The following is a 27,470-nucleotide window of genomic DNA, read 5'->3' on the forward strand; positions in this document are numbered from 1 at the left end:
GTTGACCTAAAAATATGTTTGCTTTCAGCTTCGAAAATTCAGCTGAAAGGACTGGGATTCCCTTTTTTTTCAAAACGAAAACAGAGTTTCATCAAAAAAGGAGTATATTGAAAGAAAGGAATTGTATTTGGACCCCGATGTACAGCAGTTGACCTGTTTAGTAATATTAAAAATTGACATATCTGACACTATTCCGACGAGGTCCAAACAAATGTTTGCTTCTTTGTCACTAAGATACTTGTCAGACAGTCAGGAAATGTCTGTGGAGGAAATTTAAACCGAGTCCTTCTCTTTCAAATCTTCCTAATGAGCTTAAAAGTATTTTCGTCTGAAATTCTAAGATCCATCAATGAAACTCTTGACTACTAGTGCCAATTGGACAACGCATTTTTGCCTCTACATTTGGAAAAATAGATCTGCTCACTTACATTTCGTGAATTAGTGCCATTATTCTCAATCTTGAAAAGTAACCGTATGCAGTTTGCAGATTAATCAAAGACAGGAACTATAAAAATGCGACTAAAGATGCACTACAAAATAAAATACTAGCTATGAATACAGAGGATGTAACGCTTAAAATTGACTTTTAGTTCAACCATAGTAACTTAAAATCAAATATCTGAACCCACGCAGAGATTTTCTTAGCTAGGGGCTTTCAAAAACGTTCTTAAATAGAACACACAACGCAGTGATGAAGTCTATCAAGATTTGAATATACATGCATAAAAGCGAAATTTCGCTTGGACATGCATGCAGACAAAGAGGAAGGAGACTTTCTTTTGAAAATTTGTAATAGCTGAAAAAATTGAAAACTGTGATTTTGCACTTAGCCTGAGAGTCCAGTATGGTAAAACCTAATGTCGAAAGAAAAGTTAAAATAATACCCAGATTTTTCGAATGTACGTAAATCTTTGAAACTAGAGACAAACTCTCTGAAAAATTCTCATATCGGAAAAAACAAGCAAAAGTCAAATCATAAGAAGCAAGGTCTTAAAATCAGAAGGAGTACTATAGCGCTACCAAAGCAATTAGCTATGTGCCTGAATATTAGTTATTTTCTTTTTTCTGGCCACAATGTATAAATGAACTAGTTATATGAACTTTTGAGGGTACTTGTTCCATTGGAAATCAAAACTTATAATGACTCTACATGTTGAAGGGTAAACAACCTTGCTCTTTTTCTAATTTTTGCTCCCCAGTCCTTTCGCAGCTCCCCGAGACATGATCAAAATTTATAAATAGGTTTTTCGTTTAAAATATTCGAAAGTTAAATAATGTGCCTCTAGGGATGACATGACCCGAAAGCCCTAAGGAGAGGAGTTTTAGAGAACGACAATTGGCAACTGTTTAAACATAGGTTTCATAACCAAAAAGAAGGTGGCCTTGTCTGATGTGTGGTGTGCATTGGTCCAGAACTTTCAAAGACTGATCTTTAGGGCAAACGGATCACAAGTTCTATTGAGGAAAAGATGAGAAGGCTTATGAGAAAGAAGTCTCTAACCAATTGGAATCTTATATGCCATAATTCCTTTCATTAAGAGAAACTTATTGTCTATTTGGTAGAGCAGAATTTTTGCTTTGAAGAAAACAAACATATTTGTACAATTTGTATTTATAATTATAGTATGGATTAGTTAAAAATTAAGTAGACTTTAATACACTATTTTCATTATATATTCAACAGTCAGTCAACTTTCATTATTAATTATCAGAAATCCTGATTGTTTTGGTAGTTTTCTTCCTTTTTTGTAGTTTTGATGTTTTGACAGATAAGAGCCATATTTTCCAAAATGCATGGTGGTGTAAATCAAGTGCGAAATATAAGAAATACGTCTAGAGGGTTTGAAAGCAATGGAAAGAAAGAGGTAGCACAATCCTCTTTTTTAATAGCCAAACGTGATTGGAGGGCAGGAAGCCCCCCCTCCCCCTCCCCGCGCCCATCATTTCCCCGAACGTCTACAATCTAAATTCTGAGACAAAAATTTTGTTCTGTGAAGTTAAAAGGTCCAGTAGTTATGTCTTTAAGGATAACAACCCCCCCCCCAACTTCTCAGGAAAAGGGTTGCAAATTATGCCATGGGAACATATAAGGTTTATATGGAGAGGTTGGTGGTATTAACCATGGAGGATGATCATTCGATTTGCAATCAAAAGTTCTAGTGTCCTCACTAATTCAAGTAATTCTTTCATTGTTTACATACAGGTTATCAAAAGGCCACATCAACAATGTCCTAGCAATGGCTTATTGCATTTAATTGTAACTTTAGGATTTAACAAGAATGACATCCGACTGACCAAATTGCAAAACGTTAATACTACTGCTACTATTGTTACGGCTATTGCTATTGATACTAATACCAGTAATACCAATACTAGTACTGTGACTACTATTACAACTATGCCTAAGGATATGAAGGTGGAATTGTCAAGGAATTTTTAGGAGAAGGTGAACTGGATCATAACATGCTGTATGTACTCATCTTGTCGAAAGGGTGTAAGAGCAATATCTCAGGAACAATTTGGTGTGTGAAGCTGCAACTAACAGGGCTCGTTGTGGAGGAAGTTGAACTAACGAAAAGAACACAATTGTATTCTTATACTACTGCTTCTACTCATACTGCTGCTACTGCTCCTATTTTTTACTACTTCTACTGCTACTAATACCTCTAAAGGTAAGGTTACTACTATGAATGCTACTGCTGCTACAAAAACTAAGTTATTAAGGCAAAAACTTGGGTAATATTGAAAGTGTAGAGAACCAAATTGAAACACATTATGCCCACGCAGTTGGTCAAGAGGATGCATCAGAAATGCTTCAGCAACGGTTGACGGTATGAAGCTGAAACTTTCAGCTTGTGCTGAAGAAACCAAAGGTGTTATGCGCGTACTGTACTAATGCTAATCACAATTGGTAATTCAAAAGCTAAGAGTATTAAAGTGAAGCTGTCAAGGAATATTTATGCCGATATTAAGATAAATCAAAACGAGCTATAAGCATGTAGACTTTCAAAAAGGTGACAAAGAAATATCTAAAAAAAAAAAGCTTACATTATTAAGTTAGATGTTTAAGGATAAATTGTAGCTGATTTTGAGCAAGCCAGAAGTGTATACTTTGAATACTATCACTACAGTCTAATGTAAAAATTGACGCTATGAGCATTAAGTTGAAACTTTTAGGGAACGTTTAAGGAGAGTTTCAACTAAATGAAAAAACTATGCATGCAGGTTTTGAAAAGGACAATTAAGCAATGTCATTGGCAGTGTCGTTTTATAATAGCTAATATATCATTGAAACTTTTAAATTAGCTAATTCATTTGGAACGTGATAGTTCTAGTGCCCTTTTTAAGAGTCAAAAGAGATTGGAGAGCAAGAAGCCCTTTCCCCAAGCCAATTTGTTTTCTTAACAAATCCATTCAAAATTTTGTGACAGCCACTTTGTCCAGCATAGTTGAACGGTTCAGTAGCCATATCTTGAAGGTTATTGGGTTACCCTCCCCAATAATTATTCAATTTGCCCACTATGCTGTAAAACTAAATGTTGCTTTAAAGCTAAAATAAAAGACACTGCGTGTATGTAGGTTGCTAATAAGACGTGTTAGCTATACTCATGTTAATTTTTGATCATTTTAAGTTTGAATCCATTATTTATTGTAATTTCTGTTCGTTTGGAATTTCATTTATTTATTAATGGTGATTTGTGGAAGGTTATATGACTTTATTTCTGCTCGTTTTTGGCTTATTGGAGCTCTTTACTTTCCTTTGAAAATCGTGCTTTCTGTAAAGAGTTTTTAAATTAATTTCTGTTCATTTTTTATTGACATTAAATTAAAAAAAACTAATTTTTTTAGCTGAAAGTAAGGAGCGACATTAAAACTTAGAACGAACAGAAATTACTCCGTATATGAAATGAGTTGTCCCCTCCGCAATCCCTCGCTCTTTACGCTAAAGCTTTTAATTGTTTTAAAAAGTAGAATTGTGGCAAAGAGTCAAACTTTAGCGTAAAGAGCGAAAGATTGCGGAGGGGACAACCCATTTCATATACGGAGTAATTTCTGTTCGTTTTAAGTTTTAATGTCGCTCCTTACTTTCAGCTAAAAAAAATTAGTTTTTTTTATTTAATTTCTGAACGTTTTTGAATTAATGCATGTTTGGTTTTGGCTCTCCGCACATAAATTATTAAAATGAAATTTGTATATTAATTCTTTTTTGGCTAAATCGCTTTCTCTTAGTTTTGATCAGACGATTTTGAGAAATAAGGGGTGGAGAAGGAGGCCTAGTTGCCCTTCAATTTTTCGGTTACTTAAAGAGGCAACTGGAACTTTCAATTTTTAACGAACGTTTTTATTAGTAAAAAATATACGTAACTTAAGAATTAACTTACGTAACAAACTTTCATAATCTTATATTTTTATTATGTATACGAGGGGGTTTGTACCCTCGTTAATACCTCGCTCTTTACACTAAATCGTAAGTTTTGTCCCAATTCTTTAAGAATGACCCCTGAATCAGAAAGGCCGTAGAATAAATAGTTGAAATTACTAAAAATACTTTAGCATAAAGAGCGAGTTATTTATCTCCTCCTAAATACCTCGATCTTTATGCTAAAGTATTTTTAGAACCCCTCATATGCATAATAATCTCTGTTCGTTTTAAGTTTCAAAGCTACTCCTTCCTTTCATTTGAAAAAACGTTTTCATGTTTATTTTCCATCGTTTTCTTATAGTAATGCTAGAAAATCCTGCGCCCTTTTCATTGAATTTTTCTTCCCCCATGACAGATTCCTCCAAGGAAAGATCCTCCAACATAGCCCCCTCCCCTCAGCCCCACCCCCAAACAAAATAAAATTCCCCTGAAAACATCTGTACACTTCCCAATAACCATTACTATATGTAAACACTGGTCAAAGTTTGTAACTTGCAGCCCATCCCCCAGGGATTGTGGGGGAGTAAGTCATCCCCAAAGACATAGTTATTATGGTTTTCGACTATGTTGAACAAAATGGCTATCTCAAAATTTTGATCCGTTGACTTTGGGAAAAAATGAGCGTGGGAGGGGGCCTGGATGCCCTCCAATTTTTTGTCACTTAAAAGGGCACTAGAACTTTTCATTTCCATTAGAATGAGCCCTCTTGCGACATTCTAGGACCACTTGGTCGATACGATGACCCCTGGGAAAAAGAAAAAAAACAAACAAACAAATAAACACGCACCCGTGATTTGTCTTCTGGCAAAAAATACAAAATTCCACATTTTTGTAGATAGGAGCTTGAAACTTCTACAGTAGGGTTCTCTGATACGCTGAATTTGATGGTGTCATTTTCGTTAAGATCCTATGACTTTTAGGGGGTGTTTCCCCCTATTTTCTTAAATAAGCAAAATTTTCTCAGGCTCGTAACTTTTCATGGGTAATACTAAACTTGATGAAATTTATATATTTAAAATCAGCATTAAAATACAAATCTTTTGATGTAGCTATTGATATCAAAATTCAATTTTTTTGAGTTTTGGTTACTATTGAGCCGGGTCACTCCTTACTACAGTTCGTTACCACGAACTGTTTGATAGTCTTTTTCATGAAAAAAAAAATGTTTTTATCGTTTCGGTTTATTTTTTCTATAAGAATTCATAGTTTGGCTTCCTATTTGTATGTTGGAGAAAATTTTCAACAATTTTTGCTGAAAAATTATCAAAACACTTTATTCCTAGGGCATTGAAGTTAATATTATACAGCTGGGAAAGGCGTATTTCCACTATCAAGTCATTCAATCGAGGATTATCTACATAAATGCTAAGAAATTCGCCTTAAGCATACCCACGACATCAAAAATGTAGTAGTGCATGAAAACCTTAGCTTTTGATCGATAAACCTTCTAGCTGCTTCCAATTTGATCCGAGAGCCTTTGAAATCCGACGAGAACATGTATAACCAGTGGTTTTATATATTTCCTTTTGTAAAATTAAAACTTTCTAAAACAAAAATAATATTTTTTCTAAGAACAAGGAAGCCCATTCCCTGCATTTTAGATATGGCTCTTAAGTTTTAACATTGCTATTTACCTTTAGAAAATTATTTGATCTAATTCAACATCTTTTCGTCTTTAACTTTATATTACTTGATTGTTCAAAAGGACATAGAATTTAAAACAATTTTCAAATGAGCCAAGAGTACGCAAATTTATGGGATTTTAGTACTTTTCACACAGGTTTCAATAACCGCTTAACACCGCTGAAGTAATAAGCAAGAAGAAGGAAACGAAGTTTGGTTTAGAAAATTTATTTTTATGTAAAAGCATATTTACTAGCCTAATTAATAAGCCAATATAATATCCAATATTCTATGCCCTTACAAATTGAGAAATTCATTCATATTGGGTGCTTTTCTGGTCAATATATTGCCTATAAAATTTCAAAGGGCTAACTGACATAAGGACAAGGTGAATGCATTGTAGCCCAAATATTGAATAGTTCACACAAATGACTTACGAGCAAAGTGAACATACCCATCGGTGCCTTTGGTAAAATTTAGAGTAAAATTCTAGTTAATTGACTTCTTGCTATCTCAGAAAGGGTTTAGGTTAGGAAAATGAAACTTTCAGGGATGAATATACAAACTAAAGTATGTCTCAGGAAGGTATCTTGAAGCAACTACTTCTACTCCTTCTCTCTTTAGAGGTCCCTGACCTTTAAAAATATGTGTGTTATAAAAATGAAACCTCGTAAAATAGATCTTCTGCTTAATTGAAGTAGGCCTACAGCAAAATTGTTTTCAGCTTCATAACTTTGCTCAATCCCGATTTATAAGGTTTTAAACATGTGCAAATACATTTCCTAAATTTTGAAAAAAAAACATTGATAAGGCTCAGGATTCTACTCAAATAACAGGAATTGCATTTTGAGAACTAAAGACAGAAATGACAACTGGCAACTGAAAATTAAGATAAAATGTTGTTTTGTCAAAATTTCAGTAGGTCATGTAGCTGTTTCTACCTGTCATGTAGGCAAATTTCAGGGCCCTCTAGAGGGAGGAGAAGTGGAGTGGGTACTTCAAAATACCTTCCCAGGACATACTTTAGCCTTTAGACCCATCCTTGAAAGTTTCATTTTCTTAACCTAACCCCTTTACAAGATAGCCAAAAGTCAGTCAACTAGAATTTTACCAAATTTAGCTTATGTACTTTTTGTTATCTTGGAAAGGGGTTAGGTTAGAAAAATGAAACTAAGTACTGAATCCAGGGCCAAAAACGTACTTAGAGAAGGTATTATTAAGTTTCCATGTTAACTTTCTTCTAATTTCTAAGTCTTAAAAGGTTGCCTATTTGACATGTTTTTGACCTATTGAAATTTTGACAAAACAACGTTTTACCTTAATTTTCAGTTAAGCCTATCAGTTTCCTTTTCTCTGGTTCTAGTTTTGAAAATGCAATTTCTGTTTTTGAAGTAGAATTTTAAGCCATATCTAGGTTTTCAAAATTTAGGGAATGTATTTGTGGATCTATGAAGCCTCATAAATTGTTGAGCAAAGTTGAAAACAGGATTATGACTATTCCAATGCATAAGGAGACATGCTAAGAAAACAATGCTTACTTCATAATATGCAAAATAATCCTAGTTAACATATTTTCCAGGGGGAGAGTCTTTATTTTCACTTATTTCCTTCTTTTTCCAACTTTGCAAGCAAATTTATGAAAAAAGCTATGCTTTTAATGATGATGATGAGTTCAATCCTCCATCTCACTGGTGTGACTTGATGAGTATGCACTTTGGATGAATGCTGCTGAAATAAAAAAGATTAATAATAAGGATTTATCCCATGAGATCTAGTGTAAAAATTCAATTGTTGCTGAAATCACTATTATATTCTCATCAGTTGCTGCTGAGCTGCCAAGAAGATTATGGTAGTCATTAAGTTTGTTTACATATGTAAGATCATGAAGGTGGTTTACTGTTTCTACTTGATCACAGTTGCTACACTTTGGGTTTTCACTATAGAAGCAGGTTAAGTATGAATTTGTTCCTACACATTCTGATTGCAGCCTGAATAGTATTTTACCCTGTTGTCTTGATAACTTCCTGTAAAGTTCTTTTTCAAAAAGCTGTTTCTGTTTCCTGGTAACAAACCAGTTTGAACTCTTAGCTTGGTTATTTATGAAAGATTCATGTTTTAACTTCTGTGTAATTGAACTAATAGCATTACTATAGATGATGTTACAGCACTGGATATCTCTTTACCTGATATAGTTGCATCTTTGGCTGCCAGATCTGCTTGTTTGTTTTCCTGGTATGTCCATGTTACCAGGTATCCATTGAAGGGCTATGTGCATACCCATATTGACAACTTCTTGTAATGATGTGTGGCATAAAATGGTTTCTAGGGCTGGTTTCTTAGGCCAGTAAAAACTTTAATGGGCTAAAATAGCACTTTTAGAGTCAGACAAGATTCTTACATTAGCTCCAGGGATAAAGGAGACAGATACAAAGTTTGCAGCCATGGTCAACACAATTACTTCAGTATCAGCTACAGTCAAGTATCCATCAAGCTTGAATTTATGCACTATAGACTTGGATAGGACAATAAATGCAGCTCCAACCCCGTTTTCATTTTTGGAAGCATCTGTATATATGTCAATATGGTCAGTAAAACTTACTTCTGTGAGTTACTTGAATGAGTTTGCAAGATCCAGCCCTTCCCAGTTTTCAAGGTCTTCAAAGAACTCTATACTCTGGTAGCCCCATATGAGGGTGGGTATTAGAATTCCTGTATGAAGTATTTCAGATAATTTGGGCTCAATGCCTTTTTCTCTTAGAGCATTAATGCCAGCTGATCAGCCACTATTTTTATTTGTTTGAAAGCTGCTGTTGTCCATGTTTCAGCAGGCAAGATTTCAGAGGATGATTTCTTTCAGTCAGGCTTATTTTCTTGAGGTGTTCATGTCCACTGATAAGGCATTGTACTTTTAAGTCTTCTAGGCCACTTTCAGATATTAAGAATATCACAGGTGTGATTTTTCAAGCACAGAATGCTATGCAAAGGGCAGAATTCTGAATACCCTCCAGTTTTTTTAGTGTGATTTTACTGGCTATTTGATAAATTATTGAACCATATTCCAATTTTGGCCTAATGTATTTTGTGTAGAATTCAATTAAGGCTGTGATTAAGTGAACTGATGGAACTCGAAAATCCCATGTTAAATTGAAAATTTATATTTAAAAAGTACTCAAGTATTCATTGGCGGAAGATGCCGCTTTTAATATCAGGCCATAGCTTCTTGAAGATGCTACAAAATGTTTGAAAGGATTTTGCTCTATTTCCTCTAATTGCTTAGAAATCTTAGAAAATGTCTAGGTCATTTTCACAAGTGTACTCGATAAAGGATATTGCTTTTAGAACAAAATCGGTACTATCATGAGCAGAAGACAATAACCTGTAAGATGATTGGAACCATTTTTCGATTTATTTTCCTGTTTTCTAACAGTCCCATAGAATATTTTCAGCTACCTGAAATTTTTACAAGTCGGTTGCCAGAAAGAATCATTTCAGATCACCGATAATACCCCCAAGAGACCAAAGTGACAAGCTGGTATAATCAGCTGCTTGTTAATAGAGTGTGAAATTTCCATAAATTATTTCAATGCAATGAAGAAACCTAGAAATGAGAAATAGTCAGGAGCCTTCAGTAAAGTTGTGCACACAAGGCCGAAATCATGGGGAAAATTAAATCAAAGCAAGGTATACATCTTAAAAGTGTTACCACACATAGACAGCGCCTTTGTAAAAAGTATTTGGAGCTTGGTAGATGTAAATATCCAAAATACCTAATAATGCGGTATGCTGAAGAACTAGACAAGTCAAGAGATTTAGGTCAAGTGACAAACCTTGAGGCAGAGCAGAACCCTGTAGCTTCTTCCCCGTTGCCCTACCGGATCGTGACTGGTGGTAGAAACTTGGATTGCAACGAATTGAAGGATTGCTGATGGATTTTTGATCCTGCATTTTTCATGTGCAGTCTAGAGACTTAAGTTTGGAAGCACAGGTGAAGAGGAAACAACCCGTAAAAATCATAGAACCTTAACGAAATTTACACCACCAGATTCAGCCTATCAGAGAATCCTACTGTAGTTTGAATCTCCTATCTACAATTAAACAAAAAAAAAACAAAACAAGTTTTTTTAAGTGAAAGTAAGGAGCAACATTAAAACTTAAAACGATCAGAAATTACTCCGTGTATGAAAGGGACTTTTTCTCTTCAATGCCCCGCTTTTTATGCTAAAGTTTTTTACTGTTTTAAAATGTAGAGTTAAGAGAAAGAGTCAAGCTTTAGCGTAAAGAGCAGGGCGTTGAGGAAGAAAAGCCCCTTTCATATATGGAGTAATTTCTGTTCGTTTTAAGTTTTAATGTCACTCCTTACTTTCATTTAAAAAAAGAACTTGTTTTTTTTTGTTTAATTTCTGGACGTCTTTGAATTAATTCATGGTTTGATCTTGGCTCTCCACATATAAATAATTAAACCGGAATTTGCTTATTAATTTTTTGAGGCTAAATGGCTTTTTCACAGTTTTCATCAGAAGATTTTGAGAAAAAAGGAGCGAGGGAGGAGGCCTAGTTGCCCTCCTATTTTTGATTACTTAAAAAGGCAACATTTACTTATTATTTTTACGAACGTCTTCGTAAGTAAAAAATATACGTAATTTACGAATTAAATTACGTAGCGAACTTCAATATTCGTATATTTTTATTGCGTATATGAGGGGGCTCACCCCTCGTTGATACCTCGCTCTTGATACTAAAGCTTAAATTTTGTCCCAAATCCTTAAGAATGACCCCTGAATCACAAAGGCCGTAGAATAAATAGTTGAAATTACTAAAAATGCTTTAGCGTAAAGAGCAAGGTATTACGAGGAGGTAGACCCCTCATATGCATAATAATTTCTGTTCATTTTAAGTTTTAATGCTGCTTCTCACTTTCAGTAGGAGAAAAAAACTTTTTATGTTTATTTTTCCAGTGTTTTTTTTTAAATAAAGCTAGAAAATCGTGTGCCCCCTTGTTTGAAAGTCTCTTCCCCCATGAGAAGCTCCTCATGGAAAAATCCTCCCCGGTAACCCTCTCCCCTCAAATATCCCCCCAAACCAAAAAAATCCCCCTGAAAACGTCTGCACACTTCCTAGTAACCATTACTATATATACACACAGGTCAAAGATTGTAACTTGCAGCCCCTCCAACGGGGACTGCAGGGGAGTAAGTCGTCCCCAAAGACATAGTTATTGGGTTTTTTCGACTATGGTGAATAAAATGGCTATCTCAGAATTTTGATCCGGTAACTTTGGGTAAAAATGACCGTGGGATGGGGCCTAGGTGCCCTCTAATTTCCCATCACCCCTGGAAAAAAAAACAAATAAACATGCATCCGTGATTTGTCTTCTGGCACAAAATGCGAAATTCCACATTTTTATAGATTGGGGCTTGAAACTTCTACAACAAGGTTCTCTGATACGCTGAATCTGATGGTGTAATTTTCGTTAAGATCGTATGACTTTTAGGGGGTGTTTCCCCCTATTTTCTAAAATGAGGCAAATATTTTCAGGCTCGTAATTTTTGATGGGTAAGACTATTCTTGATGAAACTTATATATTTAAATCAGCATTAAAATGCCATTCTTTTGATATAATTATTGGTATCAAAATTCCATTTTTTTAGAGTTTTGGTTACTATTGAGCCTAGTCGCTCCTTACTACAGTTTGTTACTACAAACTGTTTAAAAATGTGGAATTTTCTATTTTTTGTCAGAAGGCAGATCACGGATGCGTGTTTATTTGTTTGTTTTTTTTGTTGTTTTTTTTTTTTCAGGGGTGATCGTATCGACCCAGTGGTCCTAGAATGTTGCGATAGGGTTCATTCTAACGGAAATGAAAAGTTCTAGTGCCCTTTTTAAGTGACCAAAAAGATTGGAGGGTGCCTAGGCTCCCGTCGCACGCTAATTATTTTCCCAAAGTCACCGGATCAAAATTCTGAGATAGCCATTTTATTCAGCATAGTCGAAAATCCTTACAACTATGCCGTTTGGGATGACCTACTCCCCCACAGTCCCCATGGGAGGGGCTACAAGCTACTAACATTGACCAGTGCTTACATATAGTAATGGTTATTGGGAAGTGTACAGACGTTTTCTGGGGCGTCTTCATTTGGTTGGGGGCAGGAGTTGAGAAGAGGGGGATATTTTGGAGGAACTTTTCATGGAGGGATTTGTCATGGGGGAAGAAAATTTCCATGAAGGGAGCGCAGGGAGCGCAGAAAAAACAATGAAAAAATAAATATGGCAAAGTTTTTCAACTGAAAGGAACAGAATATTCCTGTTATTATTTTCTTGTAAATATTAATTCCTGTAAATATTCCATAATAATTTCTGTTAAAAGGAACAGAAATTATTACGCATTTGAGGGGCTCACCTCCTAATACCTCGCTCTTTACGTTAAAGTATTTTTAGAAATTCCAACTATTTATTCTACGGCTTTTGTTATTCAGGGGTCATTCTTAAGAAATTGTGACAAATTTTAAGCTTTAGCGTGAAGAGTGAGGTACTGACGAGGGGGTGAAACCCCTCATATATGCAATAAAAATATGAGAATACAGAAGTTTCTTTACGTAAGCTAATTTGTAAGTTGCGTATATCTTTAACTAATAAAATTTATTTTTAATTAAATTTTAAGTAAAAAATTAAAAAAATTTAAAAATTTTAAAAAAATTTTAAATCTTAAAATTTTTATTTTACTTTAAATAATAAAATCTTATTTTTACCCAGCCAAATATATTACTATTTCTCGGCTGAAACATCTCACCAAAGGAAGCTGTCAATCAAAACCTTTGACAAGACTTGATAATTGGTGCTATTTGAAGTTTTGACAACCAACGGTCTCTAGAGAATTAAAAGACAGAAGGCTAACCTTACTTCAATTTTGAAGCTTGATGTTTTCAAGTTCACTTAATCACGGCCTTAAGAAGTCAAAATTTGGGACCCCAACTAGTGGCAGACAGCATCTTCATCATTTTTAACCTCTGAATACAAGCAGCTTTAGTTTGATTTACATGAGTTCTGAATGTAAGTCTCCTGTCAAAGTGACACCCTAGCCACTTGATTTCATCAACAATATCCAGTAGAGTATTATTTAAACAGAGTTTAGGATTATTGATTTTTGTTTTCCTAGTAAATATCATTACTTTGGTTTTCTCTACTGAGAATCACATATCTGCTTCCATAGCCTAATAACTGATCTGATTGAGTGAATCATGAAGAATTGATTCTACATCTTTAACTGATATACCAACAGCCCAAAGACAATTACCATCTGCAAAAATACCCTCTGATGTTTCCAACTTCAAAGGGGATGTTAAACTTACTAATATTGTAATAAATAGGACCCAACACTGACCCTTGAGGTACCCCTCTTTTTCTGTCTATCAGAATTGATGATGCAGCTTTTCTGAAAATAATCTTAATATCTTTATCCTCAAGCAAAAGGCCAATAATCGGCCTCTTATCTTTGCTTTGAGGACTCTATCCAAGATTTGACAATAGACCATGGCCTCAAATGCTGCCTTTACATCCAGAAAAATAGCAACAAGGACTTTATTGTTTTCAAGGGCATACAGGGCATCATTCAAGCACATAAACATGATATCATCTTTGTTTCTGCCCTTTCTGAATCCATACTTTATATTGAGTAGTCATTTGTTTATTTCAATCATTGTGGTCAACCTTTGCTTTACATGTCATTCAAATGTTTTCCCAGCAATAGGTAGTAAGGTGATAGTTCTATAGTTTTCAGTCTTACTCTTATCTTTACCTTGTTTTGGTATGAGCTTTACTGTACTGTCTTGCCCTGATTTGGGGAACAAGCCATGATCCCATGTTTCATTTATGATGTCTAGTAGAATTTGCACCCAGTCTATTGGTAGGTTTTGAATGGAATGATGGTTTATGCCATCATCTCCAGGTGAAGTTTGTGGGAGTGACTTAATTACATTAATCAATTCATGGAGAGAAAAGGAGCTGTTAAATGGTTTGTTGTTGTCTATCTGAGACATGTGCTTCACCTTGGATTTTTGAGCAATGCTTCTTCATCAAAGGGGTCCTCAACACTAACAATGCTTGCAAGATGCTCTGCAGCAGCATTTGCTTTCTCAATATATGATATTAAAAGTTCGTTGTATGAACTAAAGGTGGATTTATGGTTTCCTGACTGTCTCTGGATTACAGTTTCTTGATGGTGGTGTATGTTTTAGTCACTGGTGTATGAGCATCAAAGAATTTAATTCATGAACCTTTTTTTGCTCTAATGATTGCCTTTTTTAGTCTTGTATTATTTCTTTGCATTCCTAAATATAGCTCATAGGTTCTGTATTGCTTGTAAAGCCTTTTGGCTGTATCTAAATTACACTTGGCAAAAGAGCATTCTTTATTCCACCAGATTGTGACTTTGTGACGTTTTTCATCTCATCTAATATGAGTAGCTTCTTTTCCAGCTTTTATTTTGAAATATTCCATTTTGCCATAGATGGTAGCAGTCTGCTCTTGTTGGACATTCACATTAGATATATTAAGTACATCTCTAAATACATTCCAATCCATACGTTTTAATTGAGACATTGATCTATTGCTGTCCCTATATCTATCAGGATTTGGCACATGATCATTTTTATCTAACTCTAGCAGGATAGGCTTATGGTCACTATATAATGAGCTGCCTACACAACAGGATATGTTGGATCTATTCAAAACTCCAGGGGAAGAAAGCATCAAATCAATTGTGGTATATGAGCCTGTGTTACTGTTTAGTCAGGTTGGTAAATTCTTTGGGGTTAGGAGACAAATATTATCGCTATTCATTAAAAGTCCTTCTATATGTTTTCACTTCTATTTGTAGTTCCACAATTACACAATGCATTAGAATGTGAATTAAAATCACCAACAATGATAAACATCTCTCTTGGGGGGAAATTTGTGACTATTGGACAAAACATCACTAATTTGGGGAGAATCACCTTGAGGGATGTACATATTGAAAATATTAACAGTCATATTTTTACTTAAAAATACTCTTTAGCCCTGAACTTCATTTTTTTCAAATGTATCTAGATATTAGGTTCTAATTGGAACAAAATGGATATTTTTCTTAATACTAACTAAGATTTCCCCTTAATCTGCATTGATTCATTTATTCTTTATTTTGCATTGAACGTCTAGCTGCTTAAAAAAAAAAATCCCCTGTACTTTTTTTGAGTGAACTGAACCTACTCTTGAAATACCCAAACCACTTTATTTCAGACACACTGGAACTAGGGGCTTTGGCAGGCTTGCTATTTGTCCAGATTTTGGAAGGGCTTTCAGCAATACAAATCACATTTTTGTGGATCAACAATAACTTATGTTTATTCAGTTTCTTATTGAATTACCAGTCCTTGTGGAGTCTCTGGTCAATAATCATTAACAAGGCCCTTTTTTGGGTGACCACAATCATTCCTAACTGAAAGCAAAATTACATGTATTTATTAGACCTCTATTGTTGTTGTTTTTTTTTTACCAGTCTTTAACTTGAGATTTTTTATGAATCTATTGAAGAGGAACAGCACTTGATTCTTCACATTCCAACATGAGATTTATTTGCGCTAAGTAGGATGTGAGCTCAACTGAGATATTCTTTTCCTTTATTGCTGCAGACCATGATTGCATAGAAGATCTAAAGGCACTTTGATTTTAATCAGTGTCTTGTCATAGACATTACTGAAAGTCCCACTTGGTACATTTTTCCTGTCTTTGTGTGGAAACCAATTCAATTTTTTATTGTCGGTAGTAGGTGGGGAGGGGTGAAAGCAAGTAGAGGTTGGAAGATGATCTGAATAGAATCCTTCGTTCATAACTTTGACCTCATGACTGCCAAAGAAAGCAAAATATGGTATTTGTTAGAAGTTGATGATAATGATCCAATATATGAGAAGTTGTTACTTACAGTCCAAGTACAATAGTTAGGAAGAATGCAACTGCAAAATACTTTGTGACCATGGATACATCATGTTCATTAAAACCTCTTGCACCTCTGATGGTACCAGATATAGCTGTGATTAATATATTTCTCCATTGTTTTTCCTCTCTTGTAGATTTTCTTTTCTTTCTTAGTGGGTACATAGCTCTGTTTTTGACCTGTCAAAAGCATTAGACCTATGTGATTGCAAAAGTTTTTGAGATTAGTTGTAAATTGTGCATAACAATGGGATTAAGTATGATAATCTGCTTATTAGAAACACATTGCATTTGATAAAGTAAGAATTTTATTGTTTTCTTTTGGTTTTGCTGGGTTTGCTGATTGAGAATGCTATGACTATATCTGGGGCTCTCAGGGGTTGGGTGCATTGTCAAGAGGCAAATATAGTATTTGAAAAAGCACAAAATAAGGAACTTTTTGGTGTTCATATTTAGCTTCTAAAAAGTTTCCTTCTAGATATCCTCTAAAATACATTACTGCATTTTCCTTTACTTTGGCTTGAGTCTGCTTTTTACTGAATCTGGGTTTTGATACCTCAGTTCCATTGTCTGTGGTAGAATTCTGGACAAATTTACAGTTTTTAGATTAGTTTACTGGGTAGAAGCTAAGCAAGCCATGTGATGTGTCTTTTCATTTACTTTCCTAAAACAATGTAAAATGCACAGTTGTTGGAACTCTATTCATTGCTTCAACCATAAAGTTACTCTGAAATCTCCTTTACACCACCCAGAAAGAGAACCATTGGATTTGCAAAAAATTTCTTAATAAATATGTGACTAATTTGAGTATTTTAACTCTATGCACCACTTACAAATTTGACTGCACTGATAGCCATTACTTGAGCCTAATCATGGAGAAACACTTTAAGCTTGAGCCTAAAACTTAGAAAATGCTGCCCAATCTTGGACATGGTGTTAAAGTTAGTACAAAGTATACAAGTCATAGACAGACTAATTCCTAAAGTTTTCCTATATTGTAGTCAGTAAATCCTATCTAGTCCTATCCCAACTATTTACGTCATGCCAAAGATTTGCTTAAGCCCTTATAGAGGCCAAAAATGATACCTTGTCCCTTTTTATTTGTCAATAGAAAATGGTTACCAAATTAAAAAGGCTACTTTAAGACAATCATTAATACTTACTTATCCCATTTGCAAAGGCAGATTGCTTTACCCCTCCCCCTCCTTAATGAACTAAGACATATACCACTATCTATATGCCTACTATGTTCTACAATAGCATGACCCTTTTCTTCTTTATTATCTTACAGCAAGCACTTATCAGTCTGTTGATTTGTTCCCACTGATTGATTAGAGTGTGCTGTAAAATTATATAGAAGAAAAGAGATACACCTTTTAAAAGTGTAGTGGAACTAATAAAAAAGTGCTATAGAAAAACAAGAATAATTAAAAGGCTACTAGCCACACCTTGGGGCTGTAATGAGAAAACACTAATCCAATTTTATAAATCATATATAAGGCCCCATATTGATTATGGCCTCATAGTGTATGGTGCTTGTGCTAAGACCCACATGCAAAAAATCGAAACGACACAAAATGATATAATTCGTCTTATATTTGGTCTTAGGAAACCAACAAAAACTAAGTTTCTGCTTACTGAGAGTGGACTATCACCAATAAATGAAAGAAGAAGATCTCTACTAATTAAGTACCTTACAAAAATTGAAGCCAATGATTCTCATACCCTGCATAACTGGTTAAGAAATCCATCTATGTTTAGAGGCGTTGCAAATGAATATGCAAATATCCAGAAGAAGTTCCCAGTGCCAGTAAAATCTATTGCACCCACATTCCCCCAAACCCCCCCTTGGAGTTGGTCAACCCCCATAATAAAGACTGACTTCTCAAAGTGGACCAAAGAACTTACCCCCATTTCTTTTATTCAGAAAAAATTTGCCGAACTAAATAATGTTGCTTATAAAAATTATTTCCAAATTTTTGTAGATGGGTCCAAAATGAATGAGAAAGTGGCAAGCGGAGCTTTCTTCCCAACCCATAATATCGCTTTAGGAGAGAGATTACAAGATAATTCATCTGTAATGTCTGCCGAGCTAAACGCCATAATCATGGCACTAGATTTCCTCATGGTTAATGAATATATGAAAGTTAATATTAAAAATATTATAATATATTCTGATTCTTTGTCAAGCCTAGAGCTTCTTTCGTCAGCTTCTCAAAATAAGATGGATATTGACACATTTCTTTGTCTTAGGATTATTGATATTTTTGCTACAAAAGGTATTTTAACTCATATACAGTATATTCCAAGCCACTCAGGTATAATAGGTAACCATAAGGCAGATGAAATAGCCAAAAATGCTTTAAATATTGACCAGCCAAGTGGGAGACCAATCCCCATTAGAGATATTTACCGCTGGAGATTTACAGAGGTACTGATAATTAATAAGAATCCTACCCCATCACCTTTCCCAAGTAAGCACCTTTCCAAGATTTATCATAGGATTCGGTCAGGTTCAAATGGGCTAAATTTTCAGGCATTTTCATATCAGATTCCTAATTCAAGTGGCGAAGTTCCCTCGTCCCCCCTTTGCAGGTCATGTAATCTTAAGAATGAAACAATAGATCACTGCCTATTTGAATGTAATATGCTGACGTCTGCACAGTATACCCTGCGACGTAAAATGTTAGAATGCTTCAAACACCACAAAATTCCACCAACAGCCAAGAGTCTTGCTGACCATACTCTCCCGCAGAGCACAGAGATCAATATATACTCTCTTATAATTCAACTGCTGGTATCAAAAGATATACTTCAAGAAATCTGAGCAGATACAAATCATACAAGACAAACCAGCTCCATAGCTCTGTCGATCTCACAGAGTGAGCCAAAAGGAAAAGGGCTAAATAGTATCAACTGAAAAGCCCGTCTGCTGAATAAGAAGAAGAAGAAGGAACTAAAACTAACATTGTTCTTAATAAGGTAGAAAATGAAGAATGAATTGGAATGATGCTTTCTTATTAAAACAAGCCTTTTGAATCCCTAGAAAATTAGGTTAATAAATCACAATAAACAAAACTTCAGTATTCCCAATAGCACACAACCAATTAAAAATAATCTCTCAAAACTCAAATCCTTAACACATATATAGCTGTCAAATAGCTCAATTTATCCTGATGCTTTCTTTGAATTAGATAAAAAAAAAAACAATTTTTATTAACTGCAAATATGGAGCAGCATTAAAACTTCAAACAAACAGAAATTATTCCATATATGAAAGGGGCTGTCCCCTCCTCAACGCCCTGCTCCTTACTCTTAAGTTTGACTCTTTGTCACAACTCTACTTTTTAAAGCAATTAAAAAACTTTAGCGTAAAGAGCGAGGCGTTGAGGAGCGGACAACTCCTCTCGTATGCGGAATAATTTCCATTCCTTTTAAGTTTTAATGTTGCTCTTTACTTGCAGTTAAAAAAAACTCTTTTTTTTTTGTTTAATTTCTGAATGTTTTTGAATTAATGCATATTTTGATTTTGGCTCACAACACATGAATAAATAAAACGATACGACTAGATTTTTTTATTTTTTTTTTTTTTTAAAAGGTTTTGTTAGGAATAAACATACGTACCTTACGAATTAACTTACATAACGAACTTCTATATTTGTATATTTTTGTTACGTAAATGAGGGGGTTCTCCCCCTTTTCAATACCTTGGTCTTTACACTAAAGCTTGAATTTTGTCCCAAATGTTTAAGAATGACCCCTGAATCACAAAGGCCATAGAATAAATAGTTGGAATTGTTAAAAATACTTTAGCGTAAAAAGCAAGCTATTGTGGAGGAGCCTAACCCCCTTATATACGTAATATTTTATGTTTGCTTTATGTTTTAATGCTTCTCATTACTTCCAGTTGAAATTTTTTTTATTTACTTTCTCTCTTTTTTTAATAATGCTAGAAAATCCTGTGCCCCCTTCATGGATATTCTCTTCCCTCATGAAAGATTCCTCCAAGGAAGGATCCTCCCACGTAACCCCCTCCCCCACCCCACCCCAATGTGAAAAAGTCCCCCTGAAAACATCTGTACACTTCATAATAACCATTACTATTATGTAAACAGTGGGCAAATTTTGTAACTTGCAGCCCCTCCCCTGGGGACTGCGGGGTATTAAGTCGTCCCCAAAGACATAGTTATTAGGTTTTTGACTAAGCTGAACCGAATAGCTATCTCAAAATTTGGATCCAGTGACTTTGGAGGGAAATATGCTTGGGAGGGGACCTAGGTGCCCGCCAATTTTTCGGTCACTTAAAAAGGGCACTAGAACGTTCAATTTCCGTTAGAATGAGACATATTGCGATATTCAAGGACCACTGGGTCGATACTATCACCCCTGGGAAAAAACAAACAAATAAACACGCATCTGTGATCTGGCTTCTGGGAAAAAAATACAAAATTCCACATTTTTGTAGATAGGAGCTTAAAACTTCTACAGTATGGTTCTCTGATAAGTTGAATCTGATGGTGTGATTGTCGTTAAGATTCTATGACTTTTAGGGGGTTTTTCCCCCTATTTTCTAAAATAAGGCAAATTTTCTGTGGCTCTTAACTTTGATGGGTAAGATTAAACTTGATGAAACTTGTATATTCAAATATGCATTAAAATGCAAATCTTTTCATATAACTATTGGTATCAAAATTCCGTTTTCAGAGTTTCGGCTACTATTGAGCCGGGTTGCTCCTTACTACAGTTTGTTACTACGAACTGTTTGATAATTTAAGGATCTATAAACCGGCCTTTGGGGTTTGTTAATACTCGGCTAAAAGCAATTTTCACAATATGTACTTAATTGTGAAAAAAATCTTCCTGTTTTAATTAAACCTGTGTTTCCTTGTGTGTCAGGAGTTGTTCTTAAAAGAATGGGATAAAGGATTAAAGTTTAGCGTAAAGAGCAAGGTATTGAGGAGGGGGCAGCCCCTTCGTATACTGAATAATTCCTGTTTATTTCGAGTCTTTATGTTGCTCCCTACTTTCAGTTGAAAAATAAAACTTGTTTTTTTTTATTTGATTTCTGATCGTTTTTTAAACGATGCTGGTAAATCTGGCTCATTCCACATGTCAAATTTCCTCCCTTCACGGGAAACTTCTCTGTGGAAATTCCTCCCATGTAAAATACTTCCCCCCTCTTAAAATTTATTGGGGACGATACAGCCTGAAAAAATTCAACTTATCATGCTTTGATTTTAAAAGACTTTAATTTCTAATCGTTTTTCCGGTCACTCAGGAAATCCCTCCTGCCATGGAAATTTTTTCCCAGAAATCCAAACCTGCTGAAATTTTTCCCTGGACCATTCCCCTAGAATATCTCCACATGCAAAATTGAGTTGGTAAAGAGAAAGTAAGACAAATAAAGAATTTCTTATAGGAATTCTATCAAAATTTTCCCTGGAAATTTTTCTCCCCATGGTAAATTCTCCCTATGGAAATTGATGTGTGAACATGAAAATTCTCCCCGTGCGATTTTTATCAAGATTCCTTGATTTTTAGGTGAGATTTTCCCACTATTTTGAAAATCAGGCAAATTTTCTCAGCCTCGCAGCTTTTGATGAATAACACTAAACCTGATGAATCTTATATATTTGGAATCAGCATAATAAGCCAATTCTTTTGACGCATCTATTGATATCAAAATTTCGGCTTTTATAGTTTCGGTTACTACTGAGCTGAGTCGCTCCTTACCTACAGTTTATTAACACGAACTATTTAATTTTGGCGGTAAATTAGTAAGTTGCTATTATTGAGTCACAAGACACTATTTTTCTAGTAGATCTTATGCTAAAAGGCATTTGACTTCCAATTATTATATATTTGAAATGGACAAAGGATGCCCTAAAATACCTCTGTGCGAATTAATTTATTTTCTGAAATTAGAACTATGATTACGATCCTGAGAATGCAAATGTAGTGTTTTATAACAATGGGATTGCAGAATTTTCAATATTACGGCCAGATCAAGTCAGGTTCTGGAGAAGAGGTTTATTTTAATTTCACTTTTTATCAACTGCAGTTTTCTCTAGGTAGATCCAATTTCGACCATGCTGCCTACCATTAAGGATAAAGTGAAAGTGTTTTCAAACGGTTCATGGTGATGAACTGTAAGTAAGGTGCGACTCGGCCCAATAGTTACCAAAACTCTAAAAAACAAAATTTTGACAACAATAGATACATAAAAAGAATTGGCTTTTTATGCTTATTCAAAATATACAACATTCTTTAGGTTTATTGTCACCCATCAAAAGGTACGAACCTGATAAGATATGTACATTATTTTTTAAAGGGTGGAAACATTCCAAAAGAGTCAATGGATCTTAATGAAAATCACACCATTAGATTCAACATATCTGAGAACGCCACCGTAGAGATTTCAAGCACCCATCTAAAAATGTGCAATTTTGTATTTTTTGCCAAAAGAAAGATCACAGATGCGCGTTTTCCTTTTTTTTTTTTAAGGGGGTGATTCTATAGAACCAATGATCCTAGAAGATCGGGAGAATTCTACTGTCCTTTTTAAGTGTCAAAAAGTTTGGAGGGAATCTACACCACCCCCTTCCGATGTTTCCCCCCAAAAACGTCTGATCAAAATCTTGAGATAGCCACTTCATTCAGCATAGCTTAAATGTCAAATAACAATGCCTTTGGGGATGACATGATCCCCCATAGTCGCTGGGGGTAGGATTGTAAGCTATGCCATTTCCCTGTTGTTCCATGGGGAGCATTTTCCATGGAGAGAAAAGTTTTCGCGGGGGAGTTTTTCAGAGAAAATTTTACAGGAGAGGACCCGTCAAAAAAACGTTTTATTTTACTGAAAGTAAAGAGCAACATTAATACTTGAATAGAAATTATTCCATATATGAGGGGGGGGGGCTTCCCTTTCCTCGACTTTTGCTCTTTACGATAAAGTTAGACTTTTTGCCATAATTATTTAAGGTAGACTGCTCACCTTCAAGGTCCCTTGAGTTTGAATGAGAAGTATTTTTAAAGAACATTAAGATTTTAGTGTAAAGGGTGAGAGTTGAGGAAAGGCAGCCCCCTCATCTAGAGAATAATTTTACGTTCGTTTTAAATTTGCTCACTATGAGTTTTTTCTTCATTTTAATCAAAATAAAAAACGGTTAATTCTTATTTTTTGGTTTCTTTGAGTTAAATTAGAATAACATCTTGCATCTAATCGCGTTGTAAGGCACCATCTTCTAGGATTTTTTCGTACCAGTCCATACACAAAGTGTTTGTTTTGTTGAAATTTGTATTCTGTTTAAGCTTTGTGGTTTTCATATTATTTTCATTTCTCTTTGTTTTATGATTGGTCCATTTGAAACAAAACAAAATAGAAATTAAAGTCTTTTGAATTGTCTGCATTAATTGTCTTGTGCAATGTCTCAATTTGGTCCCTAGTCGGTAAAAGTACCAAAATTCTCATGTATTATTTGCTATTGTAATGCTGATAACTTAAGGCAGTGATTTCTTTTAAAACACTATACTACTTCAACTTTGGTTATTTCGCTACAGATGTAGAACACCTCTTCTCGAACGAAACTCAAAACTTCTTTGTGGAATTGTTTGTTGTTAATTTATAGAAATTGAATACAAGGAATTTTATGCTTTAAATAAAATGTAAACTAAGTGCTGCAATAAAAAAAAAATCAATAATTTTTGTCGTCCAAATTTAGAACATATTACGGTACTTACATGTGATCCCGACCATACTCAAGAAGTTTGATCTGTTTAAAGCCGATTCTTTTTAATCAGCTTGAGTGAAATATACTACTATACAGGTATATTTTAATTAAATATTTAATATGTGAAGTCCTTTAGGTTAGGTTAGTTATTTAATATAATGCTCAGTGGATGGCCTGTTTTCCATAATTCTGTGTTGTGGTTTCCATAGTTTTGTTACTAAAGTATTATATTTTTATCAGACCTTGGTACATTTCATTATGATTGCCTAGCTTCACTTCTTGAGCGTGGTTGGGATAACACGTAATCATCCATATTACCTCCAAAACACACGTTTTAGCAATTGCAGTTTGGAGTTACTATGTTTTCTGTAGAGCAAAGACATACAATATGTTTTCAACAAAGATAGATCTAGCAGGAAAATTATGCAGCTCTTATCAGTTTTACAAACCTCGTGAATCCATAGAATGGGGCCAATGATCAAACTTTGTGGATTTTAATCAGAGCTTGTTTTTGCAGTGAATACATTTATTTTGGATTGAAGATTACTCGAGTATTATGTACTCCGCACCCTCTTTTTGAGTGTGTGTGTTTTTTTTTCTTCTTCTTTTTCCCGAAAGTACTATGTAATGAAGCACATGGTAAATCTATTCTTGGAAATCTTGAAAAATCATAAGATTTTTGAAAACTTATTTTTTATCTTCTGGCTTGTATTATGGTTCTAACGTGTTATCTTTGTGTACAAAATATAATCGGTTTTTTTTATCTTTTCTAGAATAATGGGAGCAACTCAAAGCAAAGAGATGGAAAAAGACTTGTCACTTTTAAGTGATGAAGACAGACAAGCTATTGCAGTACTTTTTGGGACAGACAAACTAGATCACCTGTCTACAGTTCCTAGAAGCAAAATATTTGAACAGCTGATCGAATCTTGCAGCAAAGAGAATGAATTGTTTGTTGAAAGGTTTTGTGACATACTCTCTGAATACACAACAGGCGAAACTCATGTAACCCTTAGAAATTATATAAAATATGCTGTGAGGCTATTAAAGGGACCAACTGAGGGAAAGGCTTCTGTTGTAATCTACTTGGCTTCTGGTCAAAGTAAATTTGCAACAAGCAAGGATATAATGAACTACTTGAAGACTATCGTGTCACTTTTCAAACTGTTCTCATCTTTGGAACCATCTTTTAAGAGCTGGGACAATTATATGGCGGATGAAGATTCTATGATTGAGAATTTGTGTCAATATTTGGGACGTGACTTATTTTTCCATGAGATACCATCTAAAGAAAGAAGCACTTTGAGAGAAATTCCAGACAAAAATTTTAAGGAACTGGAAGTTAGTGAATGGTTAATTCATAACCATGTTTTGGCCGAAATTCATACAATGCTTTTTACAAGATTTTTTAATATGTCAACTCCCAATGTCGTTGCTCCTCTGATTCCTTTGTGCATGGTCCAAGCAAATTCAGGCTACAAGAAATTCCTGTCTTTTTCCGAAATTATATTTGTAAATACGGCCATTCCTCTGGAAGTGCGAGACACTTGGAGACTTTTATATTCCACTTCTGCACATGGGGAAAGTTTTTCAACTTTGTTTGGAAATATCTTAGAAAAGGGGCCATCACTGGTGTTTGTTGAGGATACTCATGGTCATAGATTTGGTGGCTTTGCTGCTGAAGACTGGAGGGTCAACCCACACTTCTACGGAAAACCTACAGCGTTTTTATTTAGCATCAAGCCGCTTATGGCCACTTTCGGTTGTACTGGTTATAACGAGCATTATCAGTATTTCAACATAAAATGTCATACATTTCCCAATGGATTAGGCTTTGGAGGTCAGTTAGAATACTTTTGTCTTTGGATTGATAGTGATTTTGGAAAGGGTTATTGTTCTCCGAGTAGCTCCACGTATGGAAATCCGCAGTTATCTCATGAGAAAGAATTTAAAATTCAGCATTTAGAGATTTGGGGTGTTGGAGTTGAACCCAAGAAAGAAGTGACAGAGAAAGTAAGCATACTGGATGTTGATATGGAAGCAGCTGCTATGCTCAAAGTCACTGGAAAGACTCCAGTCAGTGAAGGTCTAAGAGATACTGCTACTTCAGATCAACCTGGCGAAAAAGAACTTCCACCTCTCGATACAGCATTGTACGGGTCCAGTCCTCCTGGAAGATCAAGATTCAATCACTAGTGTTATTTTTTTATTTGTTATTTTGGCTGTGCCTTTCCTTATTTCCGTGGAAAGTTTTTACTGATTTTTTTTATAGTTGCAGTTGTGTCTTGTTTTTTAATGTTTTTTTTTTTGTTCTTCTTTTTATGGGTTGTAATATAAATAAATCCGAATTGCATTCTACTAGTTTAATATAACACCGATTTAATGTTATATCTGGGGGCTTCTCGGAGTTCAATCCTCCGTCATCAACCACCGTTTTACCAGATCTTGCCTTATTTATGGTAACAACACCGAAAAGTACGTTTTTAGGCATTCAATGAACTGATTCTCAACTTCCTCTCTTTTTGTAGAATCCCTGTGCTACAGAAATATTTTTTGTCAATGGTCCTGTCCAAAGAGATTGCATCTGCAGTGTATTCTCCTGATGAGCCCTTATGTTGGGTGTTGCCTCTGAATTATTTGTCTATATTATTTTTTCTATTGTTTGGTAAATGACGACTTATACTTATTGACGACATGACTGCCTGTCCATGGATTATTCTTTATGGTTGATTGTGTGTGGCTATGCTGTTTGACCTATGTGATTGTATGGATGAGTAGGGTTAAGGCCTCATTCAAGTGCTGGTCTATATTAATCACTAATTTAGGAAAACAGTCTTCCTTTTCTCCTTCTGTCTCTTTTTTTTTTTTTTTTTTTTTTTTTTTTTTTTTTTGTGCTGTTGCATTGGTGATTTCTCTTTTCATGATATAGGAGAAATGTACAGCTTTAACCTGGAATCACATTTTAGGTACAGTAGCTGTAACGGGTTATTTTTTCGTCAATGTTGACGCATCTTTGAAACAGATTGCTGAAAATCTATCAAGAGTAAATTATTATTTTGGTAAAATATCCAAACCATTAAATATGGCAAAGTGTTGTTCTGTTCTTAAATGCAGAAATAGATCCATTAAAAGATCAAAAAATCTCATTTCACATATAAATATGATAACTTCATTACAGTATGATTAGTGTACATAGCAGTAAATTCCAGATATTTCATGCTATTTCTTCTTCCTTGTGTTGTCATAACAAACCTTAAGACCTCTAAGAAGTTGCCATCCATGGCTGCTCTCAGTCTGCACGTAGAGGGAAGAGGGACATGACGCAGCCCCATTCCCAACCCTAATTTCCACTAGAATTCTTGTAGATATTCACAAAGTTCGTATAATGCTCGTGTAAATTGCGTGTTTTGTATTGTTTTTACGACTCCCTCCCTCCAGGAAAAACCTCATTCCTTAATGAAACGCATTTCCGCTGATAGGGCTGATGAAGCTCTGATTTCTTTTTTTAATCTTTACCCCATTTTCTCTTGAAATTTTGTTTCTAAATACTTGTCAGTAAAAAATAAAGCTATTATGACAAAAATGAGTAATTTGAATAATAATTGTGAAAAATACACTATTTGAAAAATATCTCATCGCTTTTGATTAACCAAGTTTTAGTGGGTACGGAGGTAAAAGGATCTTTTTGGGCCCAGCTTTCTCAAGAAATATCATGATCTTAACAGTCT

At 34.8% G+C, this 27,470-nt stretch overlaps 1 protein-coding gene across 1 annotated transcript; it reads left to right on the forward strand.

Annotated features, from left to right (window-relative positions):
- Window positions 1-6,215: 6,215 nt before the first annotated feature.
- On the forward strand, window positions 6,216-26,100 carry LOC136027236 (MTOR-associated protein MEAK7-like). Its single transcript, XM_065704295.1, has 2 exons — window positions 6,216-6,283; window positions 24,516-26,100. Exon 2 carries the CDS (start codon window positions 24,520-24,522, stop codon window positions 25,936-25,938), a length of 1,419 nt encoding a protein of 472 aa, XP_065560367.1. The 5' UTR covers window positions 6,216-6,283; window positions 24,516-24,519; the 3' UTR covers window positions 25,939-26,100.
- The last annotated feature ends 1,370 nt before the right edge of the window (window positions 26,101-27,470 follow it).

The sequence above is a fragment of the Artemia franciscana genome, chromosome 5 (genome assembly GCF_032884065.1).
Source record: "Artemia franciscana chromosome 5, ASM3288406v1, whole genome shotgun sequence".
Taxonomy (NCBI): domain Eukaryota; kingdom Metazoa; phylum Arthropoda; class Branchiopoda; order Anostraca; family Artemiidae; genus Artemia; species Artemia franciscana.